Source organism: Sinocyclocheilus grahami, unplaced genomic scaffold (assembly GCF_001515645.1).
Source record: "Sinocyclocheilus grahami isolate Dianchi unplaced genomic scaffold, SAMN03320097.WGS_v1.1 scaffold799.1, whole genome shotgun sequence".
NCBI lineage: Eukaryota > Metazoa > Chordata > Actinopteri > Cypriniformes > Cyprinidae > Sinocyclocheilus > Sinocyclocheilus grahami.
The window spans coordinates 289,776-303,029 of NW_015505978.1; the positions used below are offsets into that span (position 1 = coordinate 289,776).

Sequence of the window (13,254 nt, forward strand, 5' to 3'; positions counted from 1 at the left end):
GGTGACCCCGAGGGACTCGTGCTTCCAGGGCAGATCTAATCTTTCCATGGCGTCAGACATAACGTCCAACAACTTGTCATATGCAGGGCAGGCGGGCTGTGAGTGCTCAGAGACATGGTCGATCTCAGCAGCCTCTTCCTGCTCAACTTGGCTTGAGGTGAGGAGTACACTCGCTGCCAGATCGAATGACGTGAGAGACAGCACATCATCATCCAGCAGTTTGCTCTCGCCAAGACAAATGATAAATATTTATACCTTTCTCAAACTTGTCGGCAAGCTCCACCTGTGAACCCCACGATTGCAGTCTCCTACTCACCTCAGCTGCAGCGGGTCCTGACCCACGAGGTGTAGATGGCTGTCCCCGATTTCCTCAAGAAAAGGGACAGACGAGAGCGAAGCTTTCTCATAGAAAAGTGCTCACAATGCATGCATAAAGCCCCTTCAAGGACTGAGCGTGCATGCTTCTCACCCAGGCACATAAAGCACATAATATGTGTGACATCAGGTGTCAAGAAACGCTGACACAGATTAACACACTTTCTAAATTTTGAGGTGCTAGTGCTTGGTATAGTTTGCCTGTTTAGACACACACTGAAACACTGTCTCCTGAAGACAAGAAAGAGGATGACTTATTTTACAGGTGCACTTTTATACTCTTTGCCGCACCAGTTGTGACGTCATAGACTGCTGCCTGCCAATGTCAACTTCATTGTCGATTTTAGACTCATGCTTCAGACACCAGTCATGCCGAAGCATTCCCCATAGTGCCCTCTAGGGAATGCAGCGTAGAGTTCCCATTCGAAAGGGAATAACTCCTGTGCTTGACTACCCCCTGGTGGAAATGACTGAGAGAGACAGAAAGAGGAAATGAGTATGTGCACAAACTGAATACATCACTTCAAGATACAGCATTTTCTGACTGGGGTTATGATAGCATAGTTCTTCAGGATGTCAGTCTCAAAGGCCTATATAGCCTTCAAACTTATTTTTTTTAAAACTTGTCAAAGCTTATCTTGATTCAATTTCCTTTTATATTTTAGTTGTAAATTATTTTCATACTACATTATCAAAACATTAAAAGTATGGGGTGAATGGTCTGGCACACTCTAAAGCTGTGTTGCAAATGTAATAATTTGTAACTGGTCTTTGCTAAAAGTGTTAAAAATGGCTGATGACACTGATCAAATAGATTTTACAGTTTTGGAATTTAAAAAAGCAAACAGTTGGCCTTACATGCACATTCGCAGGGACTTAATGATTCAATATCAGACAGTTTGATTCAGCCAAGAGAAGATGTTGAGTAGTTGGAAGCATAAAGAGATTTTTCATCCTAAAGGAACATGGCCAACCTGGTTATTTAAATCAGTTTTTTTGTAATCTTTATAATGGGTTGAAGTTTTTGCAGATACGCAATTTGTGACGATGCATTAGAATAATGGATCTTCCATACGTAAATCACATGGTTTAGAGAGCTGGCCAATCAGTCATATGCATTTCACAAATTTAATGATGCATTCTTCTAGTATTGGAGTGAAAAGCTAGATGATGACCTCATTAAAGTGTATGACAGTAAATGTACTCTGGGTAATGATTAATTTCCACTGCCACAGTCAACAAAGCCACTATCACTGATGAGCCAGTTTATTTATCAGCCTGTTAAATATCATCATTCCATCAAAGCAATATTACTTAACATATGAAGAGATATCAAGTAAGCTTGTGTAAGTATGTCCTGCATCATTAACACAGCTTGAAAGCACAGATGAATCTAAACTAGGTTTCAGCATGCACTTCCCAGAAATATTTTGCCTAACTGGACACCTTTGATTTTGCATGAATGCTGAGGAAAAACTTCAGCAGCATGTTTGGAATTCCAAGCCATAGAGTGCTTATCTTGAGAAGAATGCTGACTCACTGCTTCCTGTTTCAGCTGCAGACTGGCAGGCAGGAAACCACAGGAGCAGCTCTTGGGTGTTGGTTGCGTTCTCACTTAGTTATCTACAAACATATAAAGCCCCGGGGGTGAGTTTAAGACAGGGAGTGGAGCTGTATGAATCTTGGGCATTTCTCATATTCATCTGAGCCCCCAGAACCAGAGCTTTACGCTGACAAATAGGAGAGATGTGCCCCAAAGCATTTTAAATTAAGAGGGTGCTATTAAAAATATCAGTTAAGTTTATAATTACACCTTCTATTAGGTGAACATTTTGAAAGACATGTAAAAAGTGCAAAAATGAAACACATTTGTTTACGTTTTTAACCCAGACAACTGTTTTGATAATAAGAAATGCCACTTGTGCAACAAATCAGCATACTAGAATGATTACTGAAGGATGATGAGACTGTGAAGGCTGGACCCAGCTAAGAGGAAACTTTATCAGAACTTTGGCAATGTTCTGGCAAGGTTCTCTCAAAGTTATGAACAAATGTTCAAGTGACATTAACAGAATATTTGTTCAAAGTTTTGTTTTTTGATGGAATTTTTTTGCTGAAACGTTTTGGATGTTTAAGTTTAGCTTCTTGTTTCAGAACATTTAGAGAAAAGTAATGTAAAAAAATATATAATGTTCTCATAATGATAAAAATTATGAAATTGGAATGTTCCCTTAACATTTTAAGATCTTGCTTTTTAAACATTTAAATCCTAATTTTAACTCAATGGGAATGTTAGCGGAATATTCATAGATCTCAGAAAAAAAAGAAACATCCCTTTTAATTTTGTAAAATCCAAATAAGCTTTACAAATATTTATTGGAAATGGTTTAAACTATATTTTTCGTACTTGTTTAATGAACTGTAAACAGTTATTGCACATACACATGTTTACATGCTCACCTGCGTAAACATGCATCGAACTGCTGCAGGGAGGCATGAGGACTTCAAACCAATAAAGTGCAATGTCTTTGTAATGTAAGATGCCAAAGTAATGGCTTTGCCATAATCTGAATAAATTACATTTTAAAATATATTGAAATATTGAAAAGCTTGAAAGCTTAATGTTATTACTGTTTTTACAGCATATTTGGTCTAATAAATGCAGCCTTGGTGAGTTTTTCCAAAAGCATTAAAAAGTCTTACCAACCACAAACTTTTAAATAGTAGTGTATATGATCAGATAATCACTAACTTCTTCACTGTGTAATCTAAGTCTTTAATCTATTCCTGATGAACGGAACAGCCACGGTCTGTTATCTCAGGAGGAAGTCTAACTAATGACTATGTTCCTTTTATGGTTTCCTGCATGAAACTTCACTGATCATGTAGTCAGTTCATTTAAAACACTTTCAAATCAGTTCAGAGTTCAAATGAATCGTAGGTACTGTGCAGAAATAATGTTTAATATCTGTGCATGGTTTTATTGAAATTTCTGACTAAGATATAGAGGATCTTGTTTACTGGCTGTTAAAATCCAAAGTGTCATAGATCTAAATTTTCCAAAAGCTTTATCAGAGAAGTGTGTAATTTCTGTGTGAATAAAATCGTCAAATTTAATTGCATAAATAATGACTGGTAAAACACTCACCCTGTCTTCCAATTGGTTGGATAAACAGATGGCTCCACCCCAGTCTCATACAATTGGTTAGGGCAATGATGTTGTGCTGGGCTTGTCAAATGGTCAGACTAACCCAGCAATGTTCTGACAGCACCACAGAGCCACAGTGTTTAAGAGCAATCACACAATTGGAATGCACACAGCTGTCTGCATATTAAGCTGCGATAGAAGAAATTATCTTATTGAAAAAAATACACATTTCACCTTTAAATAATTATGAAATACCCTAAGAAGCCCACAAGACAAAACAAATTATAGAAATTCACTAAACCTTGACAAAAGCGACATACAGTAAGTGTAAAAAATATTTACTGATATACAAGGATGCATTGTTGTTGCTTTTGTATATTCCCCATAATCCATATTTTGGTCCGGAGTTTAGTCCATCCTTTCATTCCATATGTTTTTATACATCCTCTTTTCAGTTCATGTATTGGTTCTGCATTGAGGTTATGGGTGCATCTCGTACTGGCCCTCAGTAGCAATGAAAAAGTCATTGAGTATGTCCTGTAGGTGATCAAAAGTGGGTCTGTCCTCTGGCCTTTCCTTCCAGCACTTCAGCATGATGTCATAGAGCTCTTCCGGACATCCATCTGGACACGGCATCCTGTAGTAACTGTCAAGGTTGCGGATCACCTCTGGATTCATCATGCCTGAAATTGTGAGGAAAGTACAGCCAGGTTGTTAAAGATCTACCCATCTATCCTACACTGTTCTGAATGTAAAACAAAACCCAAGAGAGAAAAACCCATTACCTGGATACGGCACTCTGCCGTATGTGACAATCTCTGTCAAAAGAACTCCAAAGGACCACACGTCTGACTTGATGGTGAAAGTACCAAAGTTGATGGCCTCAGGGGCCGTCCATTTAATAGGGAACTTTGCACCTGAACACGCAATTACAGATGACAAATGGGGTTTTCATAAAAGTGGTATCGAACAGAGATGCATGCATGGAAAACTAATGCATGCATGAGATGCATGCATGAGATCAAAAAACGATCAAAAAATACTATAAATAAAACACCAGGGAAAGAAAATTCTGCCTTAATGTGGTTTTTTTAAAAAAGAGACAACATGGAAATTTCATCACGAAAAGAAAATGTTTTTGAATATCAGTAACTCGTACTCAACTTTAAAGGTCAAATATGTCAGTTCATCTCATTCGAAATCAAATGTCAGCACTGACTAATGCCAATTCATCTGTGTTAGTGGAAAAAACACTGCATTGTGGGAATAAATTAGTGTACTCACCTTCTTGTGCAGTGTATTCAGATTCTATGATCCTGGCAAGGCCAAAGTCTGCTATTTTACAGTGCAGGGTCTCAGAGACTAGAATATTAGCGGCACGCAGGTCTCTGTGAATGTAGTTTTTCCTTTCTATGAAAGCCATTCCTTCTGAAATCTGTTACATAGAGAGTAATAAGGGAAGAGTGTGAAGTGATCTGTCAGTATATGAGTAGCATTATTTACTGTTACAATAATCAAAAAACATGAAATAACAGCCAATTATGCATTTCATTTTTATGAGAAATTAATATACTGAATATAATATAGTGGAATATTCTGTCATTTTTATAATGGCGTTTCTCAAATATGTTTTTCAAAAAATTGTACTGTAAATTTTTGTTGTCACTGATATTATTTAAAATCACTCCAAAAATATTTGATGCATTACTTTATGTATTTGTTTGTTTTATGCTATATCAAAGGATATTATTTAATGGCAAGAACAGGGTAGAAACTTAACAGGCGCTTTTTTTTTATCAGTTTCTACCCTGTTCTTGCAATGAAATATCCTTATAAGCTGATATGGCATAAAACAACTAAATAAATATACACAATGATTTATGATTTTTATGATGAACTCAAAATTAACCTTAACGTGGTTTAGCCTTTCAGTACATACATAAACCATTTGCATGATTTATATCATTGCATTTACAGTATATTTGCAATGCAGACCATAAAAAAGTTAGCAGCAACATAGTGGGCTCTAACAGGAAGCTGCTCTCACACAGAGAGCAAGATCACAGTCATGCATGTTAGGGGCTTCAGGTTAATGGAAAAATGTACGTAACATCCTTCCGAAAGATATTGATCTAAATTTGCGGTGGTTGTTAGAAGTGTTGAGATCTAAAAATGTTCAAAAAAATGTTCAGACCATGAGCTTACAAGACCAAAGACCATTTCCTCTACATGTTCCTGACAGTCTCTGGTGCAAAACAATTCTAAAAATAGTTACAGAAGTTGAAACTGATGTATACAAAGGGTGTATGAATTAACTCTAATTAAAAATGTGCAGGTTTTCATGCAATGCATTTAAATGTATCCTGTTCCATAAAGATTGAAATCTGCATTGCCAGAGAAATATCAATTAATTTCTACTAAGCTAAGACAATCAAGTGAAATCATGAAAAAAATGAAATTATTCTTACTTGTGCAGCCATATCAATCAGCTTGGGAAGTTTTAATTTATGGCCATCATCCGTCTTCAGAAAGTCTAACAAGCTTCCTTGAATAGGAAAATAACAATTGTATAGTTTGAACAGTTGTCATAATTTGAAATCTAGCATAACGTTAGTTCTGGCAGGTCACGTTAGTCAAGCTCGCATCAGCTGACTCTCAGCTGATCCCCATCTACCTATGGGAATACGACACTTATCTAAGCATTCATACATAAGGTCCCTCAGTATTATCAGCAATTTTCACATTGCTCAATAGCTTATTACCCTCCTCCATCCCCAGCTCCTCCACTGTCCGTCGGGATTCAGCCTTCTGATTCTCCTTTGAATCAGACTAATTCTAAAATGTGTGCATAACATTATTGAACTTTAACGATATCTGCAATACATTTATGTTGGTTCTGTTCTGTTTACCCTGGGGGGTTATCGCTGCTCTTCCTGCTCTCATCAATGCTAGGCTGCATGGATGCGCAGGAAGTTCTTGCCCAGAAAAGAACCATACCTCCAATCCAAACTGTATGCTAATTGTCAATCATCTTTGACAATAGTGGTCCTGACAGAAATGGTTTATTACTCTAATAATGTTGTGGTAATACTAACCATTAGCCATGTACTCTGTGACGATATAGATGGGTTCTTTAGTGACTACAGCATGCAGTTTCACCAGTCTCTCATGCTGGAGCTGTTTCATCAGATTAGCCTCCTGTAGGAATGCCTCGGGCTCCATGGTGCCTTCCTTCAAAGTCTTGATGGCGACTGTCTGGTTGTTTTTGTAGTACCCTACAAACAAGAGCCGCAGACACATGAAGGTTTATTAAATACACTTTTGAAAAAAATCTCATTGACCTACGGCAGCTCAATGAACACAGATTTCAGGACAGATACTTTTAGCCTCATGGTTAGATTCTTGAGAAAGGGCCTAGAACTAATCATTCATTATCAGGTATGCCATAAAAAAGTATTTTTTAATCAGTCCTTTTGTCTAATTTCAAGTAAAAATATGTCTGTTCTTGGTTTAAACATATACCTTACTAAATAAAGTGATGTAAAACAAATAAAATAATTTTCAAATGGATAAAAATAAAACTAGAATATTGTATAAAAAACAAATAATATAAAAAAATGATATAAAGAATACATGTCAGGAAGATCTGCAAGAGCACATACTGTGCAATAGGGGAATATGGGTCAGAGGCTTTTGCATCTTCTGATTAATATTGACCCTGGTGGCCAAAGTCAAAACCCCTTTGACGTACAATTAATTTATCATTCATGTGGCTAAAACATATCACAAAAAACCACATGACACACTGACACGTGCCCTTGAACAAACAACTTCAAGGCCAGTATAATGAGAATTTTACGCTGAAGTGAGATGAATACAAGGACATATTAATTTTAATTTGAATTAAATCTCTGATTAAATTTAGTATCTGATTAAAATGTTTTAATTCAATTAAAAAAATTGTAATTTCATGTATGTTACATCAAGGCAACACTGCAACAATGAAAATAAATTATATTGAAAGACTTCGATTTTTGAGATCAGCATAATAAACACTAATAAAACTGACTCTTACTGTAGGTTACATCTTGATTCACTTTTAAATCGAAATAATGAATATGACTCTACATATTTAAAAATTAAGAACACGCTCTAATAAACTTGAATCATATTGTTTCTAGACTATAAAACTATAAAATAGTTTATTAAAGAGTGTTCTTGAAGTATATAAAAAGTAAAAGGAGTCCTCCAAACGTTGTACCATGCCAGAAAAATATTTTAAAATGACCAACTGGGTTTAGTGTGACCAAAAAGGGAATTTGTATTGTTAGATTCAGAGTCATCCCCTCATCATTTTATATTCACTGCATATGAATTATGTGCTTGCAAAGAAAGAATAAAGATTTGTTACCCAAGGGCAACATTGCGCAACTAAACTTTCTTCCGCTTCTTACCCATCCATACTTCTCCAAACTGGCCTGCACCAAGTTTTTTCACCATCTTCAGAGTCTCTCTGGGAATCTCCCACTCATCTTGAGCCCAGGGTCTCTGAGGAGCAGTAGTTTTACAGGGACTTCCTAGCCTCTGGCACAAACCATCTGCTGTCCCTATACGTACAATAAAGTAGTTTGGGAAAAGAGCAAGAATGTTCAGGGGGAAGTAAGAAACTCGGGAGAAATATTCAATTAAACAAGACTAGCATCTACCAAGCTGACTGAAATGAAACCATGTTTACTGGTTTTGATTCTGTCTGGAAAAAAAGCACAAGATGTGCCCAAACCAAAATGTAGAAAAAGGTTTTTGTTACTTGTAAACAGTTCTATTAAAAGACACAACAAACCAAAATGGGACAAGGGTGCAGAATACGAACTGAGACTGAAGCTGACCTATTTATCTGGTGGTTAAAGCAACTGTTTGTCAAGTTCTCAAGAAACTCAGTGTAAGAAACGGACAGGGTTGGTACAGCAACAGTCTTTGCTCCAATACTTACTGGAGTAATACTTTACTAGTTCTTGAAGAGAAGGAAAGGTTGTGGAGGAAGAGATGTAGTAACCACCATTATCAAGGGCTCGGATCTTATAATGCTTGACTACATCATATTCCTCTGGGGTGGAGTCTCTTATAGACAGAGAGAAAGCACCTGCAGAGGATCAGAAACAGCAGTTAAATAACATGGCTGATCAGTGTGTTATTTTCAGGAAGAACAGAATCACAACCAGCCAAAGTTTTTGAAATAGCGCACATTTAATGTCCCTGCGATCTGACAGGTATCACTGCATTAAGTGTAGCGAGAACTAAGACCTGTCGCCCTAGGCTCTGAAAAAAGATGAAAATAATCAGGGAAACATTCCATGCCTTTAAGAGAAATCTCTGAATCTTTGAATAATTTCGCATGTTCAGGATTTCTCACATCAAGTTTGCTTGTCTTTGGAGAGTTTAAGAAAGTAAAATGACTGACATTGCTTACAGCACCTTAAAAACTGTAATAACTTTATTTATTTTAACTTTATTCATTTTAATGTATTTACTGATTTTACAGTGCTTGCAAAACACATGTATTTTTCGGTACAAATATCTAAATCTTCATCAAGATACAATAACTTCAGAAGCAAAATGACACAATATAACAACTATAATTTTCTGAAAAATGTATCAAAATTAAGTGACTTTGCTCTTAAAACAAGAAAAAAGTCTGCTAATGTGGTAATAAAAATAAACTTATTTTCCCTTTAAATTAAGTTTATATTTCTTAATTAATTTATTTATATATATATATATATATATAAATATATATATATATATATATATATGTACATAGGTTGACATTTATTTGCTCTTTCATCTCTCTGCATGATGTGAACTTGAAAAAGAGCAGCAGATGAGTCTCTGTAACCTTTGAAAAATTCAAATATGCACACTTTATCAGCGAAAGATTTGATCAAAATTAAATACAAGTAACAAAATTTGGAGGCTGTGGAGCCAGTGCTCCTTTAAATATTAATTTAGTTTGAGTGGTCTGAGGTAAAACAAGAACCTTGACATCTGAAAATACCGTGATAGTATATTATACTGACTACTTGAAGTAATTTCTTTAGTATTTCTTTAATTTTATGGTAGAAACGGAACTAATGCTGTATAGAATTCTTGCTGCACTACATTGTGGCTAGAAAAGATAGTGATGCACAGTATTTTAGCAATGGATCTGTTTGAAATATTGTGCACTTTTGTGCTTATGGGCCCTAAGAAGTGCTGATGTAATTGCGTTCAGTGATCACGTGAAAACAAAGGGAATGAGATTTATTGGAATCTGACCTTTGGTTGTTTCACTTTCTCTCACAAGAAATGAGCCAGGTTTGTTTCCTGGTGCCAGCAGAAGACGCTCTGTGTCTCTGCGACTCATGTTCTTGAAAAGCCATCTGGAACACAAAACAGAGCCTTTATAATATCATTCTTCTTCACAGATTAAGTTTGCAGATTAGAACAGTTAGTTCTGAGTGACATTCCAAAAATGTTGATGTTATTGCATATAACAGCAGTGGAACATTTTGTGCCTACGGCCGAAATACAGCAGTGCTGTTGTTCAGAACAATGGACAACACTCTTTCCCATGCGCTATTGCTGAAACATATCCCTATTTCGGTAATATTTGTTGCTATTGTACCTCTCCACCTCCAGTGTGTGTACTCTTGCCACATGCGTAGATGGAATATAGCCCTCATAACCAGTGATCAAGGACTTCGCTAACCACCATTCACCAGTCCTGAGAAAAACATGGGACAAGTTAGTTATTGTAATCATTTGGCTGTTTAATCTTTTTTATTGCATTATTTGTGTGTGCTTTTTAAAAAATATATATTATTTTTTATTATACATTTAGCAAATCTAAACCATACTCAATATAAAGACGATCCACCTGGAATGAGCAAAACAGTCTGATATTTTTACTGGACGGTCATTTTGGTTGCTAGCCCAAAACTTTGCCTACTATGCCATTCACACTTTATTAAGCTAACAAAGTTCTTACCAACTAAGTCTTTTGATTAATTGTAAACCTTTACAAGTGGAGATCTTCTTTTAGTATAACATGCTGGACGCATTTGCTGTATTTTAATTTTATACTCATATTACCAAAAAAGTATTGGTATTGTTTACTCACTCTTTAATAATCTTGAGTCTGTCGCCTTTTTTGAACTGAAGATCACTGTCACTAGCAGGCTGGAAGTCATATTGAGCAATAACAATGTCTTCATCTGAAAAGAAAGTTAAATATGTTCAAATGTGCAATTCAAATAAACACATGTTCCATCTGTAACATTTTATTCTGTTGCATAACATGTGAACAGTCACATAACAGTTTCTGGCCCTTTATTTTCTTATTTTTGTAAGAACACAAGATCTGCACCCAGCAGCATTAATAATATAATGTATCAAAATGATTTTAGAAAGAAAAACGCTTCCCTGAACTCCACGACATGCCAAAAACTAAAATGCGTTACCTTGATTGTTGTTTTGCTTCCTGTGATCTCTTGACAACTGTAAATAAAATAATAAATTTACTTATTCATTAATGTTTTTTAATGATAACATGTAATAGAAATTTATACATTTGTAGTAATATAAACTGTAGTAATATTTAACAAATACAACACAGTTAAACTGAAAATGGTCTTGTTTGTCAGTAAGTCACTGAAGCTCAGTAAAAGTGAAACTAATTAAAAACATTTTTTAAGTAAAATTCAGTTAGTCATAAAAAAGGGCAATACTTACATGAGATTTGTTAGAGTTTGATGAATTGTAATAGTCATGCCCTTTAGAGTCTTTGCAATGTTTCTGGTCACTACAAGCACAACCCATCCTTAAAAATGAAATTGAATCATCTTCTTAATCAGTGTTCATTTATACTTATATTTTATAAAATCAAATCTATTTGTTCCTTGTAATCACACCTATATGCAGTGCTGTCAGTCTCCCCAGTTCTCTACTCGGAGTTCAGTAATAGTCCAGAAGAAAACCAGAAAGGTCCAGAAAGGCATCATACTGGGTGCTGAAGAAAATAAGAAAACATTTTCAAGCTCACCCACACGAGCCAAACATGATAATGATTTCACCACAGTTTGGTGGTTTGCACTTTAGTCTTTAAAAAATATAATCAGTAATGTATCCATTAGTATAAATAGACAGTCACTGACAAATGCAGTCTTATCACATAAATAAAAATAAAAATCAAATAATGAAATATTTAATCAACAGTGACTGCTTACCCTTATGTTATGAAAACAGATTCCATTGGATGAAAATATTAACTAGTGCAAAAGATAAAAGAAGATGTTTAGATGTATTTTTAACAGCTTAGCATGTTAAACTAAATTAAAGAAAATTATAAACAGTTTTCAACTATGATGATGATTTGTGGTCTTTTTTTTTATAATTATTTCCATTTAGACTTAGTCACTGAATATAAGCATAATCATACATGAAGTATCTAATTAAACATACTACTTTAATGTCAAAATATGAAAACAGTTTTAAAGATAGTTAAAAAAAGTTACCAAAATGTATCACTATATGTTAGAGCAAAGTCTACTGTTCTGTAAAGGCAAAATATCAATTCAAAGTAAAATATATGTGTTTGTACTTACATTGCGTGTGTCCTCAGCATACTTAAATATATTTAATAATCCAATTTCAGGTTCTTGATTTCTGACCTAAATCAAGAGTATTTTTTCTCTCACACATATATAGGAAGACATACAGGTAGCCCATCTACCGCAGACACACACTCAATCTGCATCTAAGGCCTGGCATATGTCCTGAGGGACCACATTAGCTGAAAGAGATAAACAGAGATCAGTAGTTGTGTTTATTTAGCTTACCCCTCCCTCTTTTTCCTCTGTCAGTGCATAATTCACAAACTGTGCAAATGCCTTAGAGTAAAGCACGCATATGATGAGCATGTGCTGTCAGACTTTAAAACTGTAGACAACAACCTATTTTAACATCCTCATTCTTAGTTACCGTTTCACTGCTATGAATGCTATTTTACTCCATGCTGTCTGGCAACAACATAGCCAGAGAATTTCTTAGAAATACAGAAATAACAATTCCAGATATTTAAATGGGCTTCAAGAACAAAACTTTCTTCGAACATCATTTAAATGAATTTGGGAAGTTGTGTTGTTTTGCAGGCATCTCTCAAAGAAATATACAGTGGGTATAGAAAAGAATCACATTTTGATGCTTTGCAATCTGAAATGAAGAAAGTGAGGTGAAAGATATAACACCAACATGTCAGAAGAAAAAATATAGAATCACTGAGTTGGAAAAAACCCTTCCTAAAAATGACTTGTAAGGTCAATCAGGTTTAACTTATCACCTTCTCAATGGCACACAAACCATTTGACTTTCAACTGTGATCAGCTGTGGTCATTTTGATTAGCTCAGCATGAAAAGAGCTTTCCTGGAGCATGTCAGTCCTTGGTAGTGCAACTGAAACAAACAATCAACTATGGGTGGCAAGGCACTGTCAGAAGATCTCCGGGGGAAAGTTGTAGAGAGGCACAAGAGATGGATACAGAAAAAAAAAGATTTCAAAGGCTTTATCAATGCCTAAAAGCACAGTGAAGTCTATTATTAAGAAGTGGAAGGTATTTGGTACAACATAGACTCTCCATGGATCAGGACGTCGCTCTAAACTGGATGAAAGAGTCAGGAGGAAACTGGTCAGAGAAGCG

At 35.5% G+C, this 13,254-nt stretch overlaps 1 protein-coding gene across 2 annotated transcripts; it reads right to left on the reverse strand.

Annotated features, from left to right (window-relative positions):
* Window positions 1–1,971: 1,971 nt before the first annotated feature.
* Window positions 1,972–12,839, reverse strand: LOC107561930 (tyrosine-protein kinase Blk-like). 2 transcript variants are annotated; one of them, XR_001605937.1, is made up of 17 exons: window positions 12,809–12,839; window positions 12,163–12,350; window positions 11,785–11,826; window positions 11,470–11,567; window positions 11,291–11,378; window positions 11,020–11,056; window positions 10,680–10,773; window positions 10,185–10,283; window positions 9,836–9,939; window positions 8,514–8,663; window positions 7,978–8,130; window positions 6,619–6,798; window positions 5,992–6,068; window positions 4,808–4,958; window positions 4,309–4,440; window positions 3,524–4,206; window positions 1,972–1,998 (listed from the first exon to the last, which is right to left on the reverse strand). XR_001605937.1 is itself a non-coding variant. In XM_016246466.1 (16 exons), the coding sequence occupies exons 5-16, from the start codon at window positions 11,375–11,377 to the stop codon at window positions 4,004–4,006; spliced, it is 1,467 nt and encodes a 488-aa protein (XP_016101952.1). In that variant the 5' UTR covers window position 11,378; window positions 11,470–11,567; window positions 11,785–11,826; window positions 12,163–12,350; window positions 12,809–12,839; the 3' UTR covers window positions 3,354–4,003. The 2 variants fall into 2 exon arrangements, 1 of the variants encoding a protein (XP_016101952.1); XM_016246466.1 differs by lacking the exon at window positions 1,972–1,998 and having other exon boundaries at window positions 3,354–4,206.
* Window positions 12,840–13,254: the final 415 nt, after the last annotated feature.